General features: G+C 27.0%; 2 protein-coding genes across 2 annotated transcripts; both read right to left on the bottom strand.

Annotated features, from left to right (window-relative positions):
• Positions 1-441: 441 nt before the first annotated feature.
• Positions 442-7441, bottom strand: LOC107454951 (uncharacterized). Its single transcript, XM_043057906.3, has 2 exons — positions 7140-7441; positions 442-1060 (listed from the first exon to the last, which is right to left on the bottom strand). Exons 1-2 carry the CDS (start codon positions 7160-7162, stop codon positions 655-657), a joined length of 429 nt encoding a protein of 142 aa, XP_042913840.2. The 5' UTR covers positions 7163-7441; the 3' UTR covers positions 442-654.
• Positions 7442-19493: 12052 nt separating this feature from the next.
• On the bottom strand, positions 19494-25837 carry LOC107454955 (uncharacterized). The gene is made up of 2 exons (XM_016072320.5): positions 25651-25837; positions 19494-20040 (listed from the first exon to the last, which is right to left on the bottom strand). Exons 1-2 carry the CDS (start codon positions 25686-25688, stop codon positions 19689-19691), a joined length of 390 nt encoding a protein of 129 aa, XP_015927806.3. The 5' UTR covers positions 25689-25837; the 3' UTR covers positions 19494-19688.
• Between the last annotated feature and the right edge of the window lie 655 nt (positions 25838-26492).

Raw genomic sequence — 26492 nt, 5'->3', positions numbered from 1 at the left:
TCTTCCACTTTAATTCAGATAAAATAAACACTATCCTTAAATTATGGGATCAGATAAAATTTTTTCATAGGAATAATGTATAGCATTAAATAAATGTCAGATTTAAAATTATAACACTGTTGCTTACGGGACATTTTTTAATTTGATGAGTGCTAAAATAAGTAACAAACTTCTATGTAAGGCTCGGGAAATTTATTATTATTACAGTTCTGAATTAATATAATATATCCTAAGCAAAAATTCACTAGACTGAATAATCTGTGTGTTTAAATGTGGCAAGAATATTAATCTCGCGCTTGGAAAGATCAGGTAATAAACTCTTTTCTCGATAAATGAATAAATAGTGCAATATCAAATCTTGCAATTGGAAGAAAAAAACTTAAATAAAGCAATAAATCAGAAACAAAATAAATTTTTTAAATTACCACAGTACAAAAAAAATAAGAATTAAAAAATTTATTGATATCTTTAAAAAAGAAACTAACTTACTATACACATCTGTTTTTATATATTCTTCAATCTAATTCATACAACATTGCTCAAATAACATTTACCTCATTCATTGCAGAGACCGAGTACTCTTCTATCATCGCGTGCAAACATGGATACGGAATTTGATTTGTTTATTAAAATCGCGTTCTTTAAAATACCTATTTAACCCCCCAAATTTCTCCGTCTATGGTACATCTTTTTTTTTCTACCAATATCTTTAGGTTTTACCCATTTGTATGGATTAGGCTTTTGCTTTTCTAATTTCTCGAGCAGCAATCGGAAACTGTTGGGTTGTTCGTTCTCCTTGTTCTCGAAGAGCTCTATTTTTCTTGGACCAATGTGTCGGTATTTGCACTTCAGATTTCTGCATGCGGCATTATGCCTGCAGGTTGGATGCTGGAAGTGGCACTTTTGACCCATGCGGCACTTCGGAAAAAATCGGCATCTGGGAGTTTGCTGAAGTTTCTCTGTTTCAGGATCTCTTTTCACACTCTTGCTGTTTTTAGTAGCAATATCTTCAACCGCTTTTCTTTTCATCTGTTGAAAGGGTCTAACAGGTGCAGAGATTCTGAAACAAAATATAAACAATTAAATCAAAACACTTCATAAAAAAAGCAATGTATCAGCAATGGTGTTATTAAATTACGCCGTAAAAAATTTCAAAACTAATGGCTGTAAAAAGTACTAGCAGTCAGTGTGCTGGTGCGTTCCACAGTAAAATTTTTCGGGACAATATTTATATACTGCAAATTTTGCAATTATTTTTACTGTAAAATCACTAAATCACCGTAATTAAATAAATAATTCTGTTAAATTAAAGTGATTCCATAAACTAATGCATAAAATTTTATTAGAGGCGAAATAGCCTGTTGGTTTGGTAGGGAGTTGGAACCATGTCCGAGAAGCAGTGAGCTCTATCCCAGACTGGCGAAGACTCCCCGTGTATAGTAAATGGCACTGTCAGATCACTAAAACCTCCAAGTTCCCATAACAAATCAGTTACTCTGAACTCTAACTAATCGCTTTCTGATTTAGGTCAAAATTACGATCTGTGGATGTATGAATTGGTTCATCCTTTAACACGGGCTGTGACGGAAGTGTGGGGCTGAAGTCGTGTTCTTTGAAATAGATGGCGCCACTGAAAGCAGGAAAACGCACCATATGCCTTGGTTGGTTTCACATAACACATTTGCTGGTATTTGACAGATGGCATTAGAAACAATAAAAACATATAATTTTGCAGTAACAATGGATTTTGCAGTAAAATGGATTTTGAAGGACATGCACTAAGGGCACCAGTAATTTTTACCGTAATTGATTTCAGAATTTTTTACAATGTGCGCAGCATTTCCAGTGTCCGCTTAGTTAATTTGACATGACATTTTTCTTGAATCCATCAGATAAAAAATCACATACATGGAGTGGCTCAAAAACTGCATTATTCGAAAAAATTAACGAAATAAATTAGTTTTAAGAATTCTTTTCTTAAAAATTTTACTGAAATAATAATGGGCATTTGAAGTAAGACTTTTAGATCATTAAACTTAAGCTTAAACAGCTTAAGTGGTATCTTGTTTCGCTTATAACCTGATATAACTTGTCATCTGATGACTCCAAAAACTATTCGCCCATATTGCAAGTATGAAAGTGAGAAAATTCACAGAAATAAGTTAGCACATTAAAGTTCATAGAAATAAAGCACACAATGGTTGCTACACTGTGAAATTTTTTTAATTAAATTACGATATAAAGTACATCGTCTGTGCGTGCATCAGCAGTGCACTCCAAATTTACCATAAAATAAGATACTTAAAAATCTTACAGTAATATTTATTTAATTAAAGTGATTTTACGGTAATTATTACTGCAAAAATTACGATATATCAAATTTCTTGCTCCGTAACATGCTTCAGTAAGAGTGGATTTTATGGCAAAAAGTATCGGCACCATGAGTGGCGGTACTTTATACCGTAATATGATCCGAAATCTCTTACAGTGTACAGAATATGGAGTATTTGCTGTTTATAAGCATGGTTAAATGGAAATAAATCTTTTAAACTCATTAGTGAGAAATTTCGGATTTTTAAAACAATTTAAAAATTTCAACTATGAGTCATAAATATTCTTCCAACATAAACTAAATTGAGAAATTATTTTTTAAGTTTTATCATTCACAGCATTTGCAATTTATTTTGCATGAAGCAAATTTAATAAATACAATTGTAATGATACAGGTAGTAGACAAAATTATGGAAACACTTTTATACTACTACATTTTTTCAAATTTCTCTGAAAATACATAACGAATTATTTTATAACTTTAGAAGTGTTTAGATCATACGATTTTTCATACATATCAATAAACTTAAGACCCTTGAGGGACTGACAATGAAATACAAACGAAAAAAAATACGATTTTTAGCACCCTATACCAAACAATGTGACAATAAATTTGTATTATTTGAATTATTTTGGTTCTTTTATGCAATGGCAGCACAAATTTTAGTAAGCCTAGCTTAAATATTTATGGAGATATAGTAATTTCTATAAAATTAAGCTAAATAATTATAACTAAGAATTAATAATTTTATAAGAAAAAAATATATCTTTCTTGTCGTACGTTGTTTTTCGATAACTTCAATGAAAAATATTCAATAAAATTAATCAGAATATTTAGAGAAATTTAAAATTAATTACAAAATGCATGCTTTAAAATTTGAGAAAAATTCTTTAATACTGCACGACATATGAGTAATGAAGAAAAAAATTTTACTGCACTTGCGCTGGAAAATTTTTACATTTTTTCTTCATAGTTTTGACATGCATCGCACTTGGCAACTAATTTATATTCAAGTCTCAGTTAAACATCTTTAAAACGTATAGAGTATCAAGCAGTTTTCTATGTAGCTTTTGTACTTTCTAAAATAAAACCCAAAATGAACAGGTGTCTTCCACAAATTTTAGTCCAATTTTACTTAATATTTTTTTAAATTTAGCAAAGTACCTAAGACAAAAAAATAAACATTTTATAAAAATGACCAAATCTCCATAAATACTTCAGTTTGGCTTACGAAATTTTGCATAATTATAGTATATACTAACCAAAATAACTGAGTAACTAACAAAAATATAAATCTATTGCTATATTTTTCGGCATAGGATGTTGTGTTCAAAAACATTATTTTGCATTTACAATATGGTGTCTGCCCTTCAAACCTCTGAAAAAGCTCTGATTTTCATTTATATGTTTGAGAAATTATATGATCTAAACACTTCTAAAGTTATAAAATTATTCTTTAAGTTTTTTTTTACAGAAATTTGAAACAAAAATGTATTAGTATAAAAGTTTTTCTATTGTTTTGTTCACCCCAGGTAACTTCTTAAGATCATATCTTGCGTAATTTTAGGTTTTGGGGTTGCATCCTGCGTTCTAACAATTGACGATATTTTTCAAATAAAGGAAAACAGTTCATTTGAACTTTTTCTCGGTATTATCATAGTAACTTCAGTATACTTTTTGTGTGACAAACTAAATATTGTTAAAGAATGGTGATTTAGTTAATAATGGCTTAAAATAATTGTTCATTTTACAGAAGAAGAAAAAACAGTTTTTTTTTTTCAAAAAAACTGGCGTCTGTTTTTTCATCAGATAAGTACTGTTATTTCTGAATATTCCGTTATTTCAACAGAAATTTCTATGAAAAATTCATGTCTGCATTGCGGTCAGCGCATGCTGAGAGCAGCATTCGTACGACCTGTTGACGCGAAGATGGGATTCGAACCTGGGACATAGCAATGGATCCTCTGTACTACCGGAGCTCTAGCGTCCCAGTATGAAGAAAATCTTAAACTTTTTTCATCTTATATATTATTTCAATAACTAGTTTAAGTGTAAAAAAGTTTAAACTATAGAGGCCTACCAGAACGAAAATTTTTGGTAACTTAACTTCCGAAAAATTATATATTAAGGAAATATATAGTTAAAGTATTGATTTAAAAATAAAATCAGATCGCAGTTTAATTTATACTGAAAGATAAGAGCAAGTATTTTTCGATACTTTTCTACTACTTTCTATACTTAATAGTAAAATGATTTGAAAAAGAAAGAGTGATTATACGGTAAGAAAAACTACTTTGCAAATATAAATAAAGTCTGCAAAAATAACGGGAATTTTTTACAGTGAGCAGATAACGGAGAAAAACAGAAACAGTTTCTAAAACAGTGTTTTTTTCCTGTAAAAAATATCTTTTTCTTCCGTTAAGTTAATCCTTACTGTGCACGATACATCTTTAAATTTAGGACTCACTTATTATTCACAAACAAACTCGGAGCTAATAGTTCGATGTATCGATATCTCGTGAGCCGTCGATAATTTGAATTTATCGCGAGAATGGTATTTAAAGGATATTCTCACGAAATATAGTAAATGCAAAAAATTTTAACTTAAGCTAAATATTGATAAATATAAACACACGATGAATATCAAAAAATATATGGGCACAATAAATATCGACAAACGATAATATCGTAACAAATTCAGTAAAACCCATCCGTGAAGAAGAAAACCTTCTCCTTCACTACAGTATTTCACAGCCTAAGGACATGCTTGGTGCTATTCTTAGAGTACGCGATATATCAGTAAATCAGAGTACATATTTTACCCCTCTTTTTCACATGTATGATTTTTTTTTCTTAATTTCTTTACATTTTAACTGAATTTGGAAAAATAACTAATATTAAAAACTTTATTTTTGATAAACCAAATCGAATATTATACTATTTTATTTATCTTTATCAATTGCAAATAATCAAATTAAATTTGACGTAAATTAATATTTTCTGACGTAATTGGATCAAAAATTTTCTATTTATAAGCAGCTGAATTCAAGATTAATGGATTAAATCTCTTTTTATATTCTAACGTCTCTGATGAAGTTTTAATTTTTTTCAAAAAAGATTAGATTAATGTGTAAAAAAAAAAGAAAAAAAATTTCTATAAGTATTTAACCCATTAATTTTTCAAATGTAAGGAAACTCAATTTTTTAAAGGTAAAAGTGCGAAAAGTAATCGCTTTTTTAATATCCATTTTCGCAAATAAAATGAAGAAAGTTTATTCACAAAAAATATATTTGACAAAATTTTAACATTACCACATATTTAAAATAACAAAACTAATTCAGAATCTATTAATTTAAAAAATTCAAAATAGTAACTTTGAACGAATAAATACTAAAACAAATAAAAGTAATGGCCAATGCGCGCATTGCAACTACTACAGCACTGCCTACTATTGACTATGACGAAATTTTAATAACAATATTTTAAGTAACGAAATCCATATCATCAATAAATTTAATTAAGTTTAACTAAAAACCAATTTCAGGAGAACAAAAACAAATAATTTAATACTCTCTATTATATTTACTTTGGTAAAAAAAGTATTACAAAAGAGAGAAGAAATTAGATATAATTTCGGACGTTTAAATGAAAAATCACCTAATTCCTCATACCTCAATACAGAATGAACTGATTCCTGATACCACAGAATAAAATATTTTATAAAATGAATTATAAATACTTTAAATAATGAAATCCATTTCAGCAATCAACTTAGCTAAATAAAATTTTTAAAAAAACTGTTTCTTAGGTCAAAAATAAATAACCTAAACAACTAAACCTTATATATAATTAAAATTACATTATATCACATTTGCTTTGCAAGAAAAGGTATTAAAAATGATAGCAAGGAAAAGCTGAGATATTTAGAATTATTTCTGGGGCTTCGTTGCAGAATCAACTGATTCCTGAGACCACGGAATAAAATTTATTAATAAATATTTGAAATAACGAAATCCATATCATCAACAAACTTAATTAAGTTTAACTAAAAACCACAACAAAAACAAATAATTTAATACACTCAATTTCCCATCTAAATATTTACTTTGGTAGAAAAAAAGAATTACAAAAGACAGAAGAAATGAGATATAATTTCGGACGTTTAAATGAAAAATCACCTAATTCCTCATACCACAAAATAAATATGTAATAAAATGAATTTTAATTAACATTAATTATGAAAATACATTTAAGGAAATTATGTTAATTAAATTTAAATAAGAAAAAACTATTTGTGGAGTTAAGCACTTTAAGGCAAAATTAATTGAGATATTTGAAGATAATGTATGTAATTGTATGGATGTTTATTTAAAGTAAATTTGTGACGTTTAAATGCAGAATCAATTGATTCCTGATACCACAAGCTGAAATAATTTATAAAACAAATAAATAAATATTTTAAATACCAAAAACCATTTCAGCAATAAACAGAATTAAACTTTAAAAAACTTCTGGAGGAGTTCGAAAACAAATTATTTAATCAAATAAATCTTACATTAAATTAAAAATATATTAAGTCAAATTTACTTTCCTAGTTTATTTTCTAATATATCCAACAATTTCAAATACTAATTACAAATACTAAGAAATTTCAAATACTAAAACTTATATTCAGACACAGATGAACCATAACTGTAAGCCACATTTTTTTTTCTAATTAGAGCGTATTAAATAAAATGGAGATAGTAGAATGAAAAGCCTTAATTAATCCATAAATAAATCAGTAAAATATAAAGAAGAACTTACTTAATATCCTTGAGCAGAGACATCGTTAATGATCCTAAGACTTTTCCACAAAATCTTGACAGAAAATTCACTACACCAAGCTTCAAGACTATAACGAAGTAACTATACTTTTCTACTAATATAACTATAACAAGTGAGCTCACAGTTCAACACCGAAATGAATATTACAATTTTAAAGTAACAGTTATGTACTTTTGCTGCAACAATAGATAGATACCTCCCATTGGTCAAACCTGGACACTGAATCATAACTATTGTCACTCGTGTCAAATCATAATCCTCCCCACACAATTCTTTTCATGCAACATACAAACTATAAGACATCATTCAGGGTATTATATACTTTGAAGCTCTTATCAATGACAATTAATCTTTACAAGAATGACATGTCTTTGAGGCTAATTTTACGAAAAGAAAAGTTCTTTAAAGCTCAAAAAGCATTACAGAATTTTGTCACAATTCTTTGAAATTTAAATATTTCATTCAAATACTTAAAAAAAACAGTTATTATTAGAATTCAATTAAGTAGCATTGAATATTTGTGTAAAAATAAAAGTGAGTTACGGATTGTTTCACTGAAGCAATTTATAAGTGATATAAACCTTCAGAAAAAGTCTTCAAATGTACTATCTAAAAGTTCATCTCCAACATTAATATTTGTGTTTAAGAGAAATAATTTTTTGCAAATAAAATCTTAAAACACTTTTGATTTGATATTATTCTCCATCTTATTGAGAATGATCTTTTTTTTAATGTAATTTTCAAAGATAGCTTATATGGATAGGGGCAGTGTCAGTTTTGGTTTTTCCACTGACAACAGAAAGGCTCATGTGTGTTTGTAGATAGTGTGTTCCCTGAAGAAGTACTGTCTACCAGGCACACATATATTCTATTTCATTACTTTTTCCTGCTTTAAAATTTGTTTCAATATCTAAACTTATATAGATAATATCAGATACTAAGGAGACTAACAATTTTTAGTAATATCTTTAAAGTAATTTAAATGCATTTTTAATTATTTTTAATTTTGAAGTTTATTTTAGTTTTTTACATATTTTTTCCTTGCACTAAAAACGAGAATTTTATGGAAAAATAATGTGAAATTTTGAAACTGCTTACGGCAAAGTCAAATTTTTCATTCAATATTTTTATTCTCTTCCAATTTTCTTCTTTTATTGGAGCATTCCATTTTCGACACGAAAATAACTTTGTGGATAATACTATAGGCTACAAATGATTCAAATAAAATATAAAATTCCGAAAATTTTAACCTAGCAACTATATCATTGAAACAATTTGGCTTAATTTTGCAATATTTGACGAAACATGCATAATAAAAACGAAACATAATTAAAAATGTACCAGGTTTCATGCAGTGAACATGAAAAAAAAAAAGAATTCTAAATATTTTTTATGCAATTGTCAGATTTTCACGCATTATAACTTAAGAGTTTTGTACTCTGACATTGACTAAGTCGATTAATAAGCGCAAAAAAATAGTTAAGTTGTGAAATCTAACTCAAAGTTAACTTTCTTTAAATAACCTCACTTTTTTTTAATTCTATTTAGATTTTTGACCATGAAAATATGGGTAGCTATAACGTTTAAAATATGTTCTTAGAAGTTTCGGTAGGAGTGCGGTCAAAAGCTGAGATAAGCTATAGAAAGTGTTAAATGAGGTCCAGTAGTAAATTGAAGAAATTATAAAAACTCATATAAAACAGAAGACTTTCTTTTTCGAAAGTTTTACAACACATTTAAGAAGATCCATTAAAAAAAAGCGATTGTCTCGTTCTTAAAATTGCTCATCTGATAAAGGAATTCAATGTAAGGAGGGAAATTCAATCACTCCTGCTTCAGTCTCCTCCAGAGATCTTTTATTTTCTCAGAAATGAGTTAATTCAAATAAAAATTTCTCAGAACAACACCTGTGAATTGACGACCACCCCCATAAGGTAGAAGATTGTTTGAGATAACATTCTTCTCTACATTGTTATGAGTCATTGTTATTGTCACACCTCTTATCATACCTAAGGACAAAGACACTTTCCATTCATATTAAAAGTACAAAAGGCAGTTTCCTGCTTCATAAATGAGAAAAATGATTTAGTAATAACCCCCCAGACTGACTCAAATCATCTTTTTCAGTCACAAATTTTAAAAGATTGGTTCATGGACAAAGGATTGTAAAATACATACTTTTCTCAATCTAGAATTGTGAAGCATCAGTTTCCTTATCTATCAGAGTAAAGAAAAATTTCCTGTCCATTTTTAAAGTTAATTTTTTTCCGAATATGAAATTAGAGTTCCCCTTATTTTATGCCCGTTTTATTATACCTAAAAGCATTGTATTTTTAAATAATTAGGGGGGTTTTGAAAATTAGCTTACTATTAAATTAGCTAGAATTTAAATCAAAGGAGTACAGTGAAAGCTTCATATCGTGATTACGGCATATTTTTTTGGAAATGCTGTTTTTTATATGTTTTATTGCATAAAAAAGGACAAAATGGAAGAGATCAAAATTCTTTAGACCTTAAATTCTTTTTCTAAAGTTAGTCCTTTATTTTTGTATAACATACATGCGGGAATAACAACGATCAACTACCTTCCAAAAAGTAATCTTCCTACTTACAAAAGAAAAATGCAGTTTATTGAAATTTTCAATACTGTTTATTGAAGAAAAATTGCTATTTTAGCAATTAATGTAAGTATTCGCTCATTACATCAATTTTGCTGAAATGGAAGTTCCATCAGCTATTGTGAAATTTTACAAATAGAAATTTAAACTATATAGGATTTAAACTATATGACTAAAAAATAGTACATAATTTTAAAAAATTATTCTTACATGGAAATATTTTTGAATTAACAAATTTTATAAATGTGGACAAAAACTTTTTGATGTGCTAAAAAATTTCCCGAATATATGCAAAAACTTAACTGTGTAAAACTAAACTATGTAGCAAAACTATATAAAAACTAAAATTAATATTAAAGAGCCAACTTTTGTGACTAAACTTTTCAGATTAATGACCGAAAATCTAAATCCATCGAAAAAAGTTACGGTTATTGAGAAATTTTACATTTGGTATGCTTACTTGTTGATTAAAAAACAATTAATTCATAACTTAAAATTTTGTCTTAACTTTAGAAATCTTACGTCACGTTTTCAAAGTATTAACATTGGTACTCAATTCTTGAAAATTCAATAGTTATAACCAGCTATTTAGGGTAATATACATTTTCTTTTATTCATTGTATCACTACACATTAATTGAAATAATAGCAATCAGGTTGAAATAACAGTTGTAATGTGCTATATTTTCAATGAATATTTTTTATACAGAGCAACTCCACTATAATGAACCTGTAATATAGTGAACATCCGATTGTAATCAACTTTTCAGTGGTCCTTCTGATTTCATTTAACTAATGTTATTTTATACGCTTATAGTGGACAGCTAAAAGTGGGTAGTTCATTTATAGTGAATTTTTCAGCCTTTTTCTTTTCCTTCCTTTTTTTTTCATTTATGATTTTAAGTGGAGGCATTTCTTTAAGCAGTGTCAAATTTTTAATGTTGATGAAGAGCAAGAAATTTCACCAATTTACCTCAGGAATGAAATTTTCTTACAACAGAAAATGAGGATTAAAAAACATTGGATTCTGTATTAAAATTGTTGATACGGAACTGTGCTTCAAATCGAATTGTAGTACATCAGAAATCACTAATTTCTTCCGATCAATGTGAAAATTATTCAATTTACTTTTTATTATTCAATTTAATTGATTAGTTAAAACGAACTTTATTAAAACAATTATGAGTTTTCGTAATCCCTATTTCCATTATGTGCTAAAAATAATTTTTCAGAAATTGAAAATAGGGAACCATCGTTTATAGTGAACCTGTCACTGTTCCCCAGACAGTTCATTATAACGGAGTACGACTGTCTTTTATTTTTTATTAGCATCTGTCATTCAGAAACTCTAGTATTAAAAGCATGATTAATTAAATTTTTACGCAATCTCGTACTTCTAAAAATATATTTTTTAATTTTTTTGTTTTTTTTTTCGGATATTGTGGGAGTATCCTTCAAAATATAGAGGATTACCTTTTTGAGTGTTTCATCCCACCTTTGGAACAAAATAAATTTTTAAGGCAATTTACACTCAATTATAAAAGTCTAAAAATAACTGCACTGCGTGTAAAATATTTTTTAATATTTATTTATTTATTATTTTTATTACTCACTTTTTCCCAATTCTAACCATATTTTAATTTGTAAGGCATTTACATTTTTTTCCATTTCAGAAATTATGTTACTTTAAATGACAATAGTGAAAATTTCCATAAAGTTCTTTATAAATAAAATAAAAAATTCAAAAATTTTAGATCTTGTCAGTTAAATTAGCATTTTTTAAATTACTGTGAAAACTTTATGTACCTCTAAATTAAATAAACTGTAGAAGAAAGTAATTAATCTCATATTGCCTGTAATTATTTTGAAATAAATATTTTTTAACAATTGTGTGCTTAAATTTTTGACTCGTTTAATTAGTTCCATCGTTGAAGTTTTCAAAGAGTATGAAGAATATTAATGGCTTTTAACTTTCAAACTAAGCTATTGGAACTATATTTTACAGATTGAAAATATTTTCTCCCTATTTTGAGGGTTGAAAAGGAGTATTAAAGTATTATTTTCGTGTCCGATTTCGTCACTTAACTCAAAATTACCACTAGTTAATATAATTCTTAATATTAATTTTTATGTAAAAATTTGATGATTAAATCGAATAGTTAGTTTTTATAGTGGACATTCAAACCAATGAAAAATAATCTAAAGAATCTTTTTTTTTAATATATTTTAAAGCAATGCAGCTTAACATTTGCAAATAAAATAAAAAAAATTATAATAGATGAATTTTCTTGGAGCTATTAGGTTTTCTTACCCATTAGTTCTTTATTTAACTTAACTGCTACTATTTCGGAATTTTCATAATTTTTAAACTCCTTCAGAAGCACCAATTTTTTAAGTTCAATTTTCAAACTAGCTGAACTTTTATTAATAATTAATTAAATAAATGTATCATTAGTTTTGCTGAAACTAAGTTGATTTGTAAAATAATTTTTAAAAATAAGTTAATATAGTTCTTTAAGAAAATCGAGTAATATGGCTAATTTATTATTTTTGGCAAAAAATGGGGGGAAAAGCATATTACATATCATGAAAATATATGGATAAAAATGACACGAAAAAAAAAACAGGTTTAAACTTACATGACTAGAGAGCCAATAATATTTTTAAATTTTAGGTATCCTGGACTGGTTTAATATTGGCAAAATTAACAAAAATTTCCATTTTTCTAATGTGGTCTATTTTTGAAATTTTATTGATTAGCTTACTAAGTCTTTTTACGTTGATTTTGAGAAAATCTTTTTACGTTAACACACATTGAAAAAATGTTTAACATAAAGTTCTTTGAAACTTTGTACGCAGTTTTTTCATAATATTAGCTCTATTTCGGATTAAAAGCTAATGTGCTAGTCTGAATTATTAATTTTATCAGCCTTAATTACGAATGTTAATAATTTTTATTTAAAAAATCAATAGTGAACAATTTATTGAGTTCCATTTCATTCTATAATCGAAATTCTTCGGATTTTGCAAACAAATTGTTGAGACTGACGGTACACCGTCATCCATTGATAATTCCACACACACATCACTACTCCCACAGTGTAGAAATGGACGCCCGGGAAAATATTGTATTTTGGTTGACTAGTGTAAATTTCATAAATATCTAGAAAACAAGGAAAAACATTCTATAACTATATATACATATATATAGCTACTAAGCTATGCTATTTAAGTAGGAAAAAGGCGTTTCCCCCCCCCCCCATTATTTCTATATATATCCAATTTTATCCGATAATGATAAACAATACCGAGTCTTAGCATAATTCCATAGAATAACCAATTTACACTATAACAAAAATTCAGCTTTTTTTGTTCTTTAAAAATTTTTTATTTTTTAAGCTAAAGATCTATCTGATTTCATGCAAATAAAAATTTAAGCGATTCTGTTTATGAAGTTGATTATGATAAGAAAATTTAAGGACCCGGTTTTTTGCACCATTGTAGTATTTATAAAATTTTATATAATCAAAATTTCGTACGAAATTTCCCAAAACTTCTCATTCAAAATTTTAGTTTTTTCAATAATTGCCCATTGATTGTCCCTTCAGTAATCAAAAGTAGAATTGAAATGAAAACAATTTTTGTTACTTTTTGTTTTGTTTCAACTAATTAAAAAAAGTTCACCTTTTTCTCTTTACCTTTTGCTATGCATTTCTTTATGAAACATACTTTTTCGAAAATTTTTTCTAATGGAACAAACGGTTTAATTTTTAATAATAACTACTTTTAATGGCAAATAAAAAATAAAATTAGTTCTTCTAGAAAAAATATATAATTAAAAATAATTAAATAAAAAATAATTAATTAAAAAATACTGCTTTCTAATCTTTTAGCAACGTTAAATACCCGCCACCCTTTCCTTATTTAGCTGAACATTTTATTTTTATTTATTAATGATTCAAGAGTAATGCTTTAATTTTTTATTCATTGTTGAATAAAATCACTTTAAAGTTATCTTAACTAGTATAAAAATAATTAATTCATACAGCTTGATATTTATTTCAATGTCAAGTTATGTTCTAGTAAAATTCATAAATGATTCTCTGCTTAATTGACTATTAATAGTTATTTTACTAACTTTCGAGAATATCTGCAATGAAGAGCAAAAGAAAAAAAGCAAACAGATATGTATTTAAATATATATTTTGTTCACTTGCGCATGAACAATTAAAAATGTGTAAAATAAATTAATTGAAGAAAAGAGTTATGCTATTAGTTTTTCGCAATTAATTCAATATAATTTTAGAGAATTAAACAAGGAAAAGTATCTATTTAATGCATTTTTCATAATTAACAAAACGCACTAAAATACCTTAAACCTAAATGAGATTAGCAGATTAATCCCACTTTAGAATTTCAAAAATTTATCTTAGGAATATATGAAGTTAGAAACATTGTTTCTAAATCAAGACCTATCAATATATATTTTTAAACATTTTTAATAAATGTATTTAAACATTTATAATATTTTATATATATTTAATAAAAATTTCAACTAAGATTTATATAAATAAGAACATTTAAAATACATTTTTATAATAAAAATGTCTTTTAATGTATGCCAAAAAAAATCTTTCAAATATATTCAAATAGTTTATATAAACATAAGTCACTATGTTCTGAACGATGTTAACATCAAAATCATACGTGAATTCATCGTATTTTCCCTTCGAGATTAGAAATACATATGAATCGGATTGAATCTCTGAGTCTGCAACAGCGACGAAAATTGAACCCCATCCAATTCTTGAAACCAGTGTGACGGCGATCGCTGGTTGTTGCAACAGAAGGAGGATGAAAGAAGTGTGCATGCGTAAAGTCATTGCAACATGCGATTTGTTGCTGTTGCAGTCGGTATGGTATAAAGATATAAAGGGGGAGAATCCATACCGACAGAAGCTACGATTTCCCTCCTTATGACGTCACTGTGTCCACAGATCTCGGAGATCGCAAGCAAAGATATTACGATAACTTTTCATCTTTCTCTTAGTAAAAATAAGCTAAGACTTTTTCTGGTTATTAGCTTTCAAACTTTACGTAATTAACACATTATTTCCGTTCATAAGCATAGTTCAAAAAAACTTTCTTGGCCATTATATTAAAAAAAATATCATTTTAAACTTATAAAAATGTTTTACTAGTTGGCGAAAATGACACTATAAATACTTTATTTTAAAAAATTCAGTTTTAACTTTAATTATTAAGAAAAATAAAAGCATATATCGACACTTTTTTATCTACATATTCTTTTATAACAATAAGTTGAGTTAAATTTAGAATCCCTGATTTTAAAATACGCCGTTAATAGCAATTTGTTCATACTTAATCATTAGGAAACATCAACCTTAAACGCTAATTACTGAAACAAAATAATAATTTAGGTTCATAATGACAATTTAATTTTGCAATTGTTTATAGATATTTAAATTTACTATTATATAATTTATAGATATTTAAATTTAAGAAAATATAATTTTTTTAAAAATCATAAATATTTAGAATAACTACATTAAAAAATATGTTATGAAATTAGGAGAATTTCAACTATATACTATTTATTTTATTTATATTTTTTATTTACATTTTAATTTTCTTTGACTTTATCCATTTTTTAATTTTTTTCACCTGCCTTTCTTTTTGAAGTAACGAGGCGGTTTCTATTTAGATAATGAGTTTTTATAAAAGTTCTTAACGACAGAATAAACGTATTGCTGTCTTATATTATGTGTGTCATTTCGGAATCCATTCTTTACATAGTTGTTTATTTACTTTAGGGAACAAGCGGAAAATTATATTTTTTCCTTTTGTTTTTCTATCAGAATTTTTGCAAGTTGCAATCGCGCAAACTGGCATTTCGATATTAAATTCTTGTAAATTCACTGCAAAAACTGTCATTATAGAAAATAACAAATGTCTTGGAATATCTCGCAAAAAGAAATGCTCCAATATTACTTAGAGCTAGTAAGACCGAACGCTCCGTTCTTGAAATAAAAGTGCGAGCTTTTACGTCACTAGAGAAAATCGGAGGATTGGCGCGGCGAGAGTTTTTTCAAAGGAGTGAAATAGCCCTTCTCTTCCAGCCCTTCCTTAGCCCTGCTCTTCAATAGGGACTTCTTGTTTATTTGTTGCTCTGAACAGGTGTTAGGAATATAGTTAAAGAATTAATCAAATCTTGCTGGTAGTTATACATTAGATTGAATGAAGGGAATTTTATCTCTCTTTGCTGTGCTTCGTAATTGCCTCAATTATAACCCCCCCCCCACTGCTAACAGTATGGGGATTGCTCTTCTATGTAGGTCTCTCTTCCCATTGACATGTGAGAGGTGCAATTTATAAAAATCAAACGTTATCTTGGCTAATAAGCCTGGCCCAGATTAATGTATCGTAATACATTTTATCAAGTTATGCCAAGAATAAATTTAATTTTTAGATCTACAACTAAAATATGATGGCTTTACTGATAATCTTGCATTTATCTTTAAATTTTTATTATCGTTATGGGTTATTGAATTTTACAAATGATGCTGAATTATAAATTTTGGAATAAAATAATGTATGAACTTTTCCTATTATTATTATTACTACTTTTTTTGTTTGCTTTTTTTTAAATTGACTTGTTATGAATAAAAAAAATTGATTAGGGCGCGTTTAAACGCATTATTATGTATAAAAGTCGTAATCAGTGTTTTGTAGTTAAAATTGGGAAACAGTGTCCTCCAAGTAATTTCTTAAGAGTAAGAATAAGTTTTACAAAACAACAACTCTTCTATGGTTTTGCCCGAAAAAGTAAAATATTGAGTGTAACTTTTGAAGTTATAAGAATTGAGTTGATATACTTTTAGTCAATTTATCAAACATCGTGTTCATTTTATATAAATTTTATCTTAAAATAAGTTACAAGAATTTCTTACTAACTTTAAAAAGAAAAGCGGATGGTAAATCGGAGTTTTATGATTAATAATAACAATATGAAATAAATCCCCAACTTTTCTCTCTTTGAAAAAATAATACAGAATTCTTGCAACTCATTATTAATAAAATTTATTTTAAATGAACATGATATCAGAATTAACTGAGTCAACTCGATTCTCACAAATTGAAAAGCTACACTCAGTATTTTATATTTTAATTTTTCGTGCGAAACCATAGAAAAGTTGTTTTCTTAATCTAATTTTATGGTCTTTAATACTATTTCATCTTATGTCTCATTAAGTGTTTAAAAAATTGCTCTTTAAAAAAATAAGAAAAAATAATAAATATTAAAAGAATTTCAGTTTTTTTTTCTCATTTTTGTAGATTTCGAAATGACACTGAAACTCGATATAAGATCAAATGCCTTTGTATTCCATATGCTATAGAGTGAACCTTATATAAATCTGCTTATATTCTTGCTAATCTCCATCAACAGAGTAGATAGATATAAAAATACAGGATACTTTTTAGCACTAGAATGTTAGAATAGATGAATGTCAATTAAATTATCAGTTAAATAGCATTTATTTACTTTACAAAAAAAATATAAAAGATAATTTCGTTATAAATAAGAATTTCCTGGAATTTGGGTGAAATTTTAATTGATTATAGATCGGAATCGGAGTCAAGTTTAAGGAAAAGTCCGGAAACGGATTAGTTTATTTCAATAGCTCTAATCAACACAACAAAATCAAACACAAAACTAAAATACATGTACCAACACAATTAATAAAGATAACATTTTTCGGCTTTATTTATTTTTAGCATTTTTGTCGATAGCTTTGCGTTATTAAATGAAGTATACAATTTTCTTATAGGTTTAACAAATGAAAATAAAAATTGACTGACATCCGTATCATTTGACATGATATTGTTACCCAAGGCCCTCTCATGATAGCCACAATCAAGTACTTTTTTCTGGTTCCTTTCGTTGAACCATAAAAAACTTATTACCACAATACCTTATAAAAATAGCACCAATTGCCATAATACTTGTAAAACTAATGACCAAAATTAATTAAGTGGTGACAATAATACGTGGTGATTTGTTTATGGTTCCCCTTAATTAATTTAAGTATAAAATATTTTCATTCAATATTAGTAATAAATACATTCTTAAAGAAGTGATTTTTTTAAGTCTGATTTCATTGATAATGAATGTTTTTTAAGGGAGCTATTATAATAAAAGAAATAATAAAAGGCATATGCATCGAAAATGCTAAATTATTCCTTTCATCAAACAATGTATTGATTTATGTCAATAGTGATTTTTTTTAAATAAATCAATATTTTTAAACAAGCGGATTAAAAAATATTATTGCTTGAAAAAAGTACTAATACAATATACAAGAGAATTAATAAATACTTTCTTTATAGAACAATTTTTTAAAATCTGATTTTATTGATAATGAGTGTTTTTTTTTTTACTTAGAAATAACAAAAATGATATGCATGCAAATTATTATGTTTCAAAATTGACTAAACCTGAATATAAGTGTTATAAAACTTTTAAATTGCAACTTTCCTCTGAATACATTTAAAATAGTTTTCTGACTGAAAACATATTTCAATTATGCCCATTTTTGTTTATTAAAATGTAATGCTTTTCAATCTTATTAAATATGTAATATGTGGTAAACGTGTATCAAGACTTGTACAATCCAGAGTCGATATATTTTTTTCTTCAGTTATGTTTTTTGATCTAAACTAATTTACACTTCATTACATATCTAACAGACAAATTATCTCCAAATTTTTAACAATCATCAGCAAGTTGAGCTTGAAAAATATAACTATGATTATTTTAACTCAGTGATTAGTATGTAACAATATAATAATTTTATCCATTTCTGTAAGAAATTTTAACTATTTTTGTTATATTATTTAAATAATTAAAATCTTTAATCAGATGCTTTGGGTGGTAAATTAAATAAAATCTAAAAAATTTGATTTATAGAAGAAGAAAAATTGCGATTCAAATCAAATATATGCTGATTTGTGATTTAAAAAAGAATCGCGATTTTTGCCAACCGTGGCTTTTGGTCAGAGTCGCAGTTATAAACATCTCCCTAGATGAAAGGTGAAATGTAGAGTAAAAAATAAAACCTATTGTTCTTAATTTTCTTCGTTTTTTTACGTCTTATTTATCATGATGTTGTTCAGATATTGCGCAAGCACCGAACGAATTTTATTTTGATTATTTTTGCTGACATTTGCTGGGGCAACTTTTATGAACACTTTTTATGTAAGACGTTAAACTCATCTTGTTTTAAATTTTTTTAGCTGCATAAAAAATATCTATGTAAAACAAAAATTACACTCGCAAAATTTTCTAACTTGGAATTAAATTTGATGCAAAAAAAAAAATTTTTTTTTAAATTTTTTGAAGCGTTTTAAAGATCAAGAAATTTGGCCTCAGAAAGAAAGCGCAAAATTTTCATGAACAATAATTTACTCCAAATTTTATAAAATGAACGAAAATGCAAATTTTGTATTGTGCAAATTTTGTATTTGAATTTAAACCTAAAATCAGATTACTACAATGAAAGTTAAAGCAAAAGCTTTCTTACGTAATCGTTGGAGAGAGTTTACGATTCATAAATGTTTTTTGACAGGAAGGCGGGCTGCTCAAAATTGCCAAAAAAATTCTTACGTAATATTTAAGAGAGAATTGAACGTAAAAATTGGAAAAATATTCACCAGATTTTATTATAAAGCAAAAACATAATCGAAACAACATTTTAAAGTTAAATCACGTGCTTTGAAATCACAAGTAAATTGAAGTAAATTGGAGAAAAACAAAATAAGAAAGTTTTCCAGTTTAAGTCGTTCGAGAACTTGTTGTTAGCAATGAGTAAAAAGAACTCTCCGATGTTCATTCATTGGGTCTCAGAACTAGACTCCATTTTCTGCTCATCGGTTTCTCCTTTCTCTTCCTTTTTCCATTTGTATGGATTAACTTCATTGTTGTTAATATCTAAGAACTCCAATTTCCTGGGACCGACATGAACGTAAGCACATTTTGGATTCCTGCATGCAGCGTTGTATTTACACTTGGGATGAACAAAGTGGCACTTCTGACCCATCCGGCATTTGGGGAAGTAACGGCACCTCGGTGCCTGATTTGGAAACGGTCTCACAAGGCAAATTTTCTGTTGCTTGCTCGCGTTTTGATAGTCTTCAATGGCTTTTCTTTTGAGAAGTTGATTTACAGGAAATGCTGAATTAGATCTGGAAAAAAAAATAATAATTAAAATAAATTGCATATGGCAATTATGTAGCAAACTATCCATGTTTGGAATATCCCCCTTATCAATACCCTTAATATATTTTTAGAATCCTTGGGGAAAAAATTTTAATACATACATAAAATGTATAGCCTATAAAATATATATCCTTGAAAAAATGCATGTACTAAAAATCCCAAATTAATATTTAAACCATGATAAAAAGGAAATACTGCGAATTTTTTCAGATCAAAACGATGACTAAATAATAAAAAAAAGAATCGTTTTGAGAAAGGCGAGATTAAAAGTATCAAAACATATATGACTGCTAGGCGAAACTGTAAACTGTTAAAACGTATGATTTCTTTGTAAAACTTGTGCAAGTTTTAAGTTTCATAAAACAACCTTAGTAGTTTTGACACTTTTAATCCCGCCTTCCTTTATATTTCCAAGATCTTGTCATTGATTTTATTTTTTCCTCGCTTATTTATTATTTATAGGTTCCAATTTGTAGGACTTCATTTTTAAAAATGGATCTAAAAATAAACATTAAGAACGGTTTTCAAGGAACACTCAGTAGATGACTGGACAATTAATTGAGTGGTGTCTATTAGTAGTTTGTAATTGAAAAATTTATAGAACCTTAAAATTTTTTATTAGGTTGTTTTTGGTTTTCAGTTACAACTTAAAATCTCTTTAATTATCAAAGAGTTAACAAAATTTCAGTGCAGGGAATAGTTATATCCTAATTTAAAATTTTAAACTTTAAAAAGTGTGTAATAATAAGTGTAATTAATTTTTTATATGTATTAACTTAATCATATATTTAACTCATACATATTACCTTAATTACTTTGATTAATTATAACTTAGTTACTCTATAATCAAGGAACTAATAAGTTTTGTACGAAGAACCGTAAAATTTTAACATTTTTTTTAAATTAAAATTTTACTTTTATCTTTACTTACAACGTAGTTACCCTATAATCATCAAAAACTAAGAAGATTTTGTTGCAAAAAAAAAAATTACATTTTAACAATTTCTTAAGATTTCTATTTTAATTTGAAAAATACAACAATTGTTTATTGTTTTTTAATTATTAATTACTCTATAATAGCAAGGGAGCAAATAGTTTTCTTTTTGCAAAAAAAATTAACAATTTTTTAAATAAACTTTGAAACATTTAACAATTTAAAAAAGTTTTAGCTATTTATTTTTTTTTTTTAAATGTGGAAGATTTCGCAATTTTTTATCATATTTTAATTATTACTTAGTTACTTTATAATCATCAAAGAACTAGCAAGATTTAGGAGGAGGGTAAAGCTTTAACACTACAGACAATAAAACTTGAAATAAACCTGAAATACACCTTCACAACATTACTTTCTAAAATTTTCACACATTTTTAAAATTATTCATTGCTTTTTCCTACTGAAAGCATACTTAAATCAAACCCAATATGAAATAATATTTCGAAAAACAAATTAAATAAATAAGATTTGACTGCAAATTTTTCGGATCATGCGAGTCTTTTCTTTCGACTGTCATGAAAAAAAAAGGGATTAGTCGAATTTTAAGGCAATAAATATTCATCAAACCACATAAACTACTAAATGTTAGCCTAGGGCCGGGATAGCCTGGTCGGTAGGGCGCTGGGCCCATATCCAAGAGGTCGTGGGTTCGATCCTCGCCGGCCGAAGACTCCCCGTGTAGTAAATGGTGACTGATGCACGTTAAATCTGTCGAGTCTCAAAGTCCTCCATGCTCCCACAACAAATCAATACCTCTGGGGGTACTGATCCAGGAGTTTCCTTGTCTTCTGGATTGGTTCAAAATTACAAGGCTACGGAGTTGAACGTAAGTAGTCGTAAACCCATGAAATTGGGTCAGCTGTTCAACGACGGTTATAAAATAAAATAAATGTTAGCCTTTGACGAAGATGAGATACCGGTCTACCTTTTATACATATTTTTTCTGTTGCTCTAATTATAATACATTTTGATATTCTTTAACTACAATAAGCAGTCTAATAGTTAACTAAAAAAATTTTTATTAAAAATATGCTAAATTATCGAATTATATTTGTACTGAAATATAGAATCAAAAAAAAAAATTAGTTTAAAAAAATTAATTCACATTCAAAAATTTATCAATGTATAATTTTCAATTTACAAGTTTCAATAATTATCAATATATAATTACAAAAATTTAAATAATTAGGAATAAATATTTGTCTTATATCTAGAAAACTGAAAAAATTATTGTTAGTTCAATTGTTATAGTTAGTTCAATTGTTATTGTTCGTGCTTGGAAGAATGTACCTGTGGAAGAACGCAGGTAAAGATATCGGTTGCTCCTGCTAAGATATCGTACTTTAATTATAACTTAGTTACTCTGTAGCCATGAAAAAACTAGTAAGATTTTGGTGCAGAGAAATATAAAATCTAAGCACTACATATAAGAAAACTTCAAATACAGCTGAGCTATAAACACTGATAATTTTTACATTATTACTTTTAAAAATTCCGCCCAACTTCAAATTATTCTTTCTTTTTTTTCTTTTAAAAGCATGCATAAAACAAACCCAATATAAAATACTATTTTGTAAAGCAAATTAAATAAATAAAATTTGATTGCCAATTTTTCAGATTGTATTCTTTTCCATAAGGATTTATATAGACTCCAGCACGTGCATTACAACATGGAGCTTCTGACTGCCATGGAAAAAAAATTATTCATCGAATTTTAAAGCTCTAAATATTTATAAAACTGTATAGACTGATAAATGTATATAATACTTCGACGCGTATAGGATACCAGTACCCTTTGCAAATATTCTTCTGTTTGCTCTAATTACAAGCAATAATATACTTTGATATTTTTTTAATTATATAAACAGTCTATTGGTTACTAAAAAATCTGTTATATTTTTAGAATTATATTTGTACTAAAAATGAAAAAAGTAGTTGAAAAATTACTGCTTTCCTTCATATTCAAAAATTTATTAATAATTGATTTTGTAAATTGAATAAATTTCAAAATTTTTGAGGAAAAAAAAAGGATTCGTCAGATTTTAAGGCACTAAATATTTGTCAAACTATATCAACTACAATCAAACTATATAAACTACTTCCTTTGATACTGATGGGTCGCCCATGTGCCCTTTACACATATTCTTCTGTTGCTCTAACTACAACCAATAATATATTTTGATATTTTTTAATTATAATAAACACTCTAATAGTTACTAAAAAAACCTGTCATTAAAAATCTGTTAGATTATCAGAATTATATTTGTACTGAAATATAAAACCCAAAAAAAGCAGTTTGAAAAAAATTTATTTATATTCAAAAAATTATCAAAATATGATTTTGTAAATAAACGAAATTTCAATGATGAATAAATGTTTCACCTATGCCAACATAACTGCAAATTTGAAAAATTATTTTCTTGTTAGGAGGTCAGCCGTGTTTGGAAGAGCTTACCTTTAAAGCAGAAAAAGACACCGGTGTTTCCTTCTGTATTTCATAACCGTAGATTATTAAAATACTAAATATAATATTTTTTACTTATTTTGAACTAAATTTATACGAAATATTGAAAAAAAGAATGAAAATTATGTTTAATAAAATTCTTCGACAAAAGGGTTAAACGTTGAAAATTAATAATGCTTTGTTTGAAAATGCAATCGTTTAATGTTACGGTGTTAAACATCGTACAAATATATTAACTGACCTCTACCAAATATTTTTATTTAAATTCTCAAATCTTCTTATAAATGTTAAAAGAGATTATTAATAATCAGAAAATAATAAACGAGTTCATTTAAATAAAATTAAGGGAAAAGATTGAAATTTTTAACTAACGATTATAATTTAAGCACAATTGATTCTTGTAATATATTGTTAGGGTATATCGAGTAAAAAATGTACAAATTCCCTAATCCTTACTGTTTATAAAAGTTAAATGATGATGTCGCAGTCGGACCCTATGAATAAGCGAATAAATTATTTAAACATCATCAGTTTGATCTATTGTCATAAATTATTAGTTACACTATACAAAATATTACACAAATATTTGTAGATAAGGTAAAATTTGAATTCTACTATTTAAGAAACTTCATTTTAATACACTTTACTATCAACAAATCGAAAATCCAAGAATTTTTATCAAATAAAAAGAAACATTCGTTCCTAAGTTTCCTTACTATAATATTTGTAAAAAAAAAAATTCATTTGAAACAATCCAAAATGTTTAAGCAAAAAAGAGAAAGGTAAGTCACTTTTTGGCATTAAAGCGCATATCGATAAAATAAGGTTCTAAAAAATTTCAAATAGCATTTCCTCAAATAAAAATGGTTATGGCTTTTATGCTAAAACGTATGTTGCTAATGTAGTTTTCACTGAGTAGAAATATTTGGTTAAATTGTGTAAAAAAATCGGACTTAGGTAGAAATATCTAAAAAGTTTAATTAGTAATTATTTTTATAATAATTGAGCTTCAATATCTACAGTTTAATTATAATATACATCATATTATCTCACATCATTTAATGAACATTCTAAACTCGTTTAATGCATTAATTTTCGCATGTTCCAAAAACCTCTCCTGATTATAAATTTGTTTTGTGATTATTAGGGGATTAATTTATAGCATGAGTTTAACAACTATTATGTCGTATTATTAAAAATAAAAAGATACAGATATGCCCATATATTATGTATGGATAAAACAATGCACTTTTATCGATATTAATCAGAAATTTGTTTATTAGAAACGTAAATGCATAGCAAATAAGTGAAATGCTCGAGTTCAAGAAGTACATTGTGAAACAACAATCGTTGTTTCTATTAAATTTCATAACATAACCCCATATCTCATGGCGTACTCCATACCCTATAAACTAAAGTAACTTATTAAGTATCAGATTTAAAATGAAAAATTAACAATATCGAGAAATATTAACTATATACTAAGAATATATTAGCAATATCAAGAACTCACCTTACTTATATATTCATATTCCTTATCGGTATGAAAGGCAAAATACACCCAGAACTCGAATACTTCACTTATTTACTATGTATGTATTTATAAAACAATACATCTATAATTAATAACAATAAAAATTTATTGTTTACTGACTCATAATATATGGAAACATCTTTACATCATTACCTCTAAGAGGATAACATAGCCTCTAAGCGGTAATTTACTAAAACCACATTTTAAATAATCAATTTTTCTATTAATGTCAAAGAAAAGTGCATTGTCTTGTTAACTCTTAATATACGAGTGAATCTATACCTCATTACCTTTAATGATAATACCCTGTAAACACAAATTTACTAAAATCGCATTTTAAACTGAAAAGGAATATTAATATTTCCCATTTCTCCGGTGCAAGTAATTTTAATTGTTATATTTAATATTTTTTAAGAAAATTAGACGTCAACCTTAAAAAATTAATTGAAAAGAAAGGCTGAGTGTAATTGCTCCCGTTGACTTTACACTGACGACTTTATTCCTTTTGCCGGCGAAATGAAAAAAAAAATCAAAATTACTAATATTAAGTTTAGTTTAATAATTATGAAACAAAATAGAATTACTTGAGAATTGAAGTGTTGACTACTTGGCTTGATGACATCTTGATGATACGTAGTTTTATAATACCAAATTAAAATAAAACTTAGTCGGAAAACAAACTAAATATTACTCCGTGCTCTAAAAAGCGTGTACTAGAATGTACCAAGCACGGATGGAAGAACAACACCTTTATGTTGGTACAGAATACTACTTGAAAAACGACTTTTTTCCTTATCTCTAAATCATAGCAACTTTACTGACTCATTTCGAATTTCAACTTGTAACTTGCAAATTAATAACAATGAGGATATTTCTGGGTGGTACTGGAAGAAGAGAGTTTAGTTGGCCATTGATACAAAAGATAATTGTCAAAAGCGAAAGAAACATTGGTGCAGGGGGATGAACTACTGATAAGAGTTGGCAATAGTATAAATACACCACAGGAAGCTCAGTCCCAATATATAACTAATATGACAATGGCTGAAACGTACCAATATATGACTTATTTGACAGTGATTGAAATTATTCAAAACTCTTTCAATTCATTTTTTAAAACTTCAACAATGCCAATGTATACATGTCAGTTGTTTGTATGAATATGCGATAAGGACTTATTGTTCAAGATATACATGTACTGCTTAAAAATCTTACCAGTAATTCCAGCAAAATATCACACTGATTTCAATCTAAATCTTCCATTGCGGATATTCTTTAATGGTCCAAGGATCCTCTGAGAGTCTTGCAGCTATTATCAGTGTCAGTGAAACATTTTAGAGATGAAATTTAATTCCCACAATGTATGGTCAAGTAATTCATTATATCTATATAATTCAATAAAAACCCTAACGGTAAAGATATTCGTTAA

The sequence above is a fragment of the Parasteatoda tepidariorum genome, chromosome 6 (assembly GCF_982258835.1).
Source record: "Parasteatoda tepidariorum strain Cologne lab strain chromosome 6, Ptep-v5.0, whole genome shotgun sequence".
Lineage (NCBI taxonomy): Eukaryota > Metazoa > Arthropoda > Arachnida > Araneae > Theridiidae > Parasteatoda > Parasteatoda tepidariorum.
The sequence above is the reverse complement of the archived record's forward strand: the minus strand, read 5'-3'. Positions and strand labels throughout refer to the sequence as shown.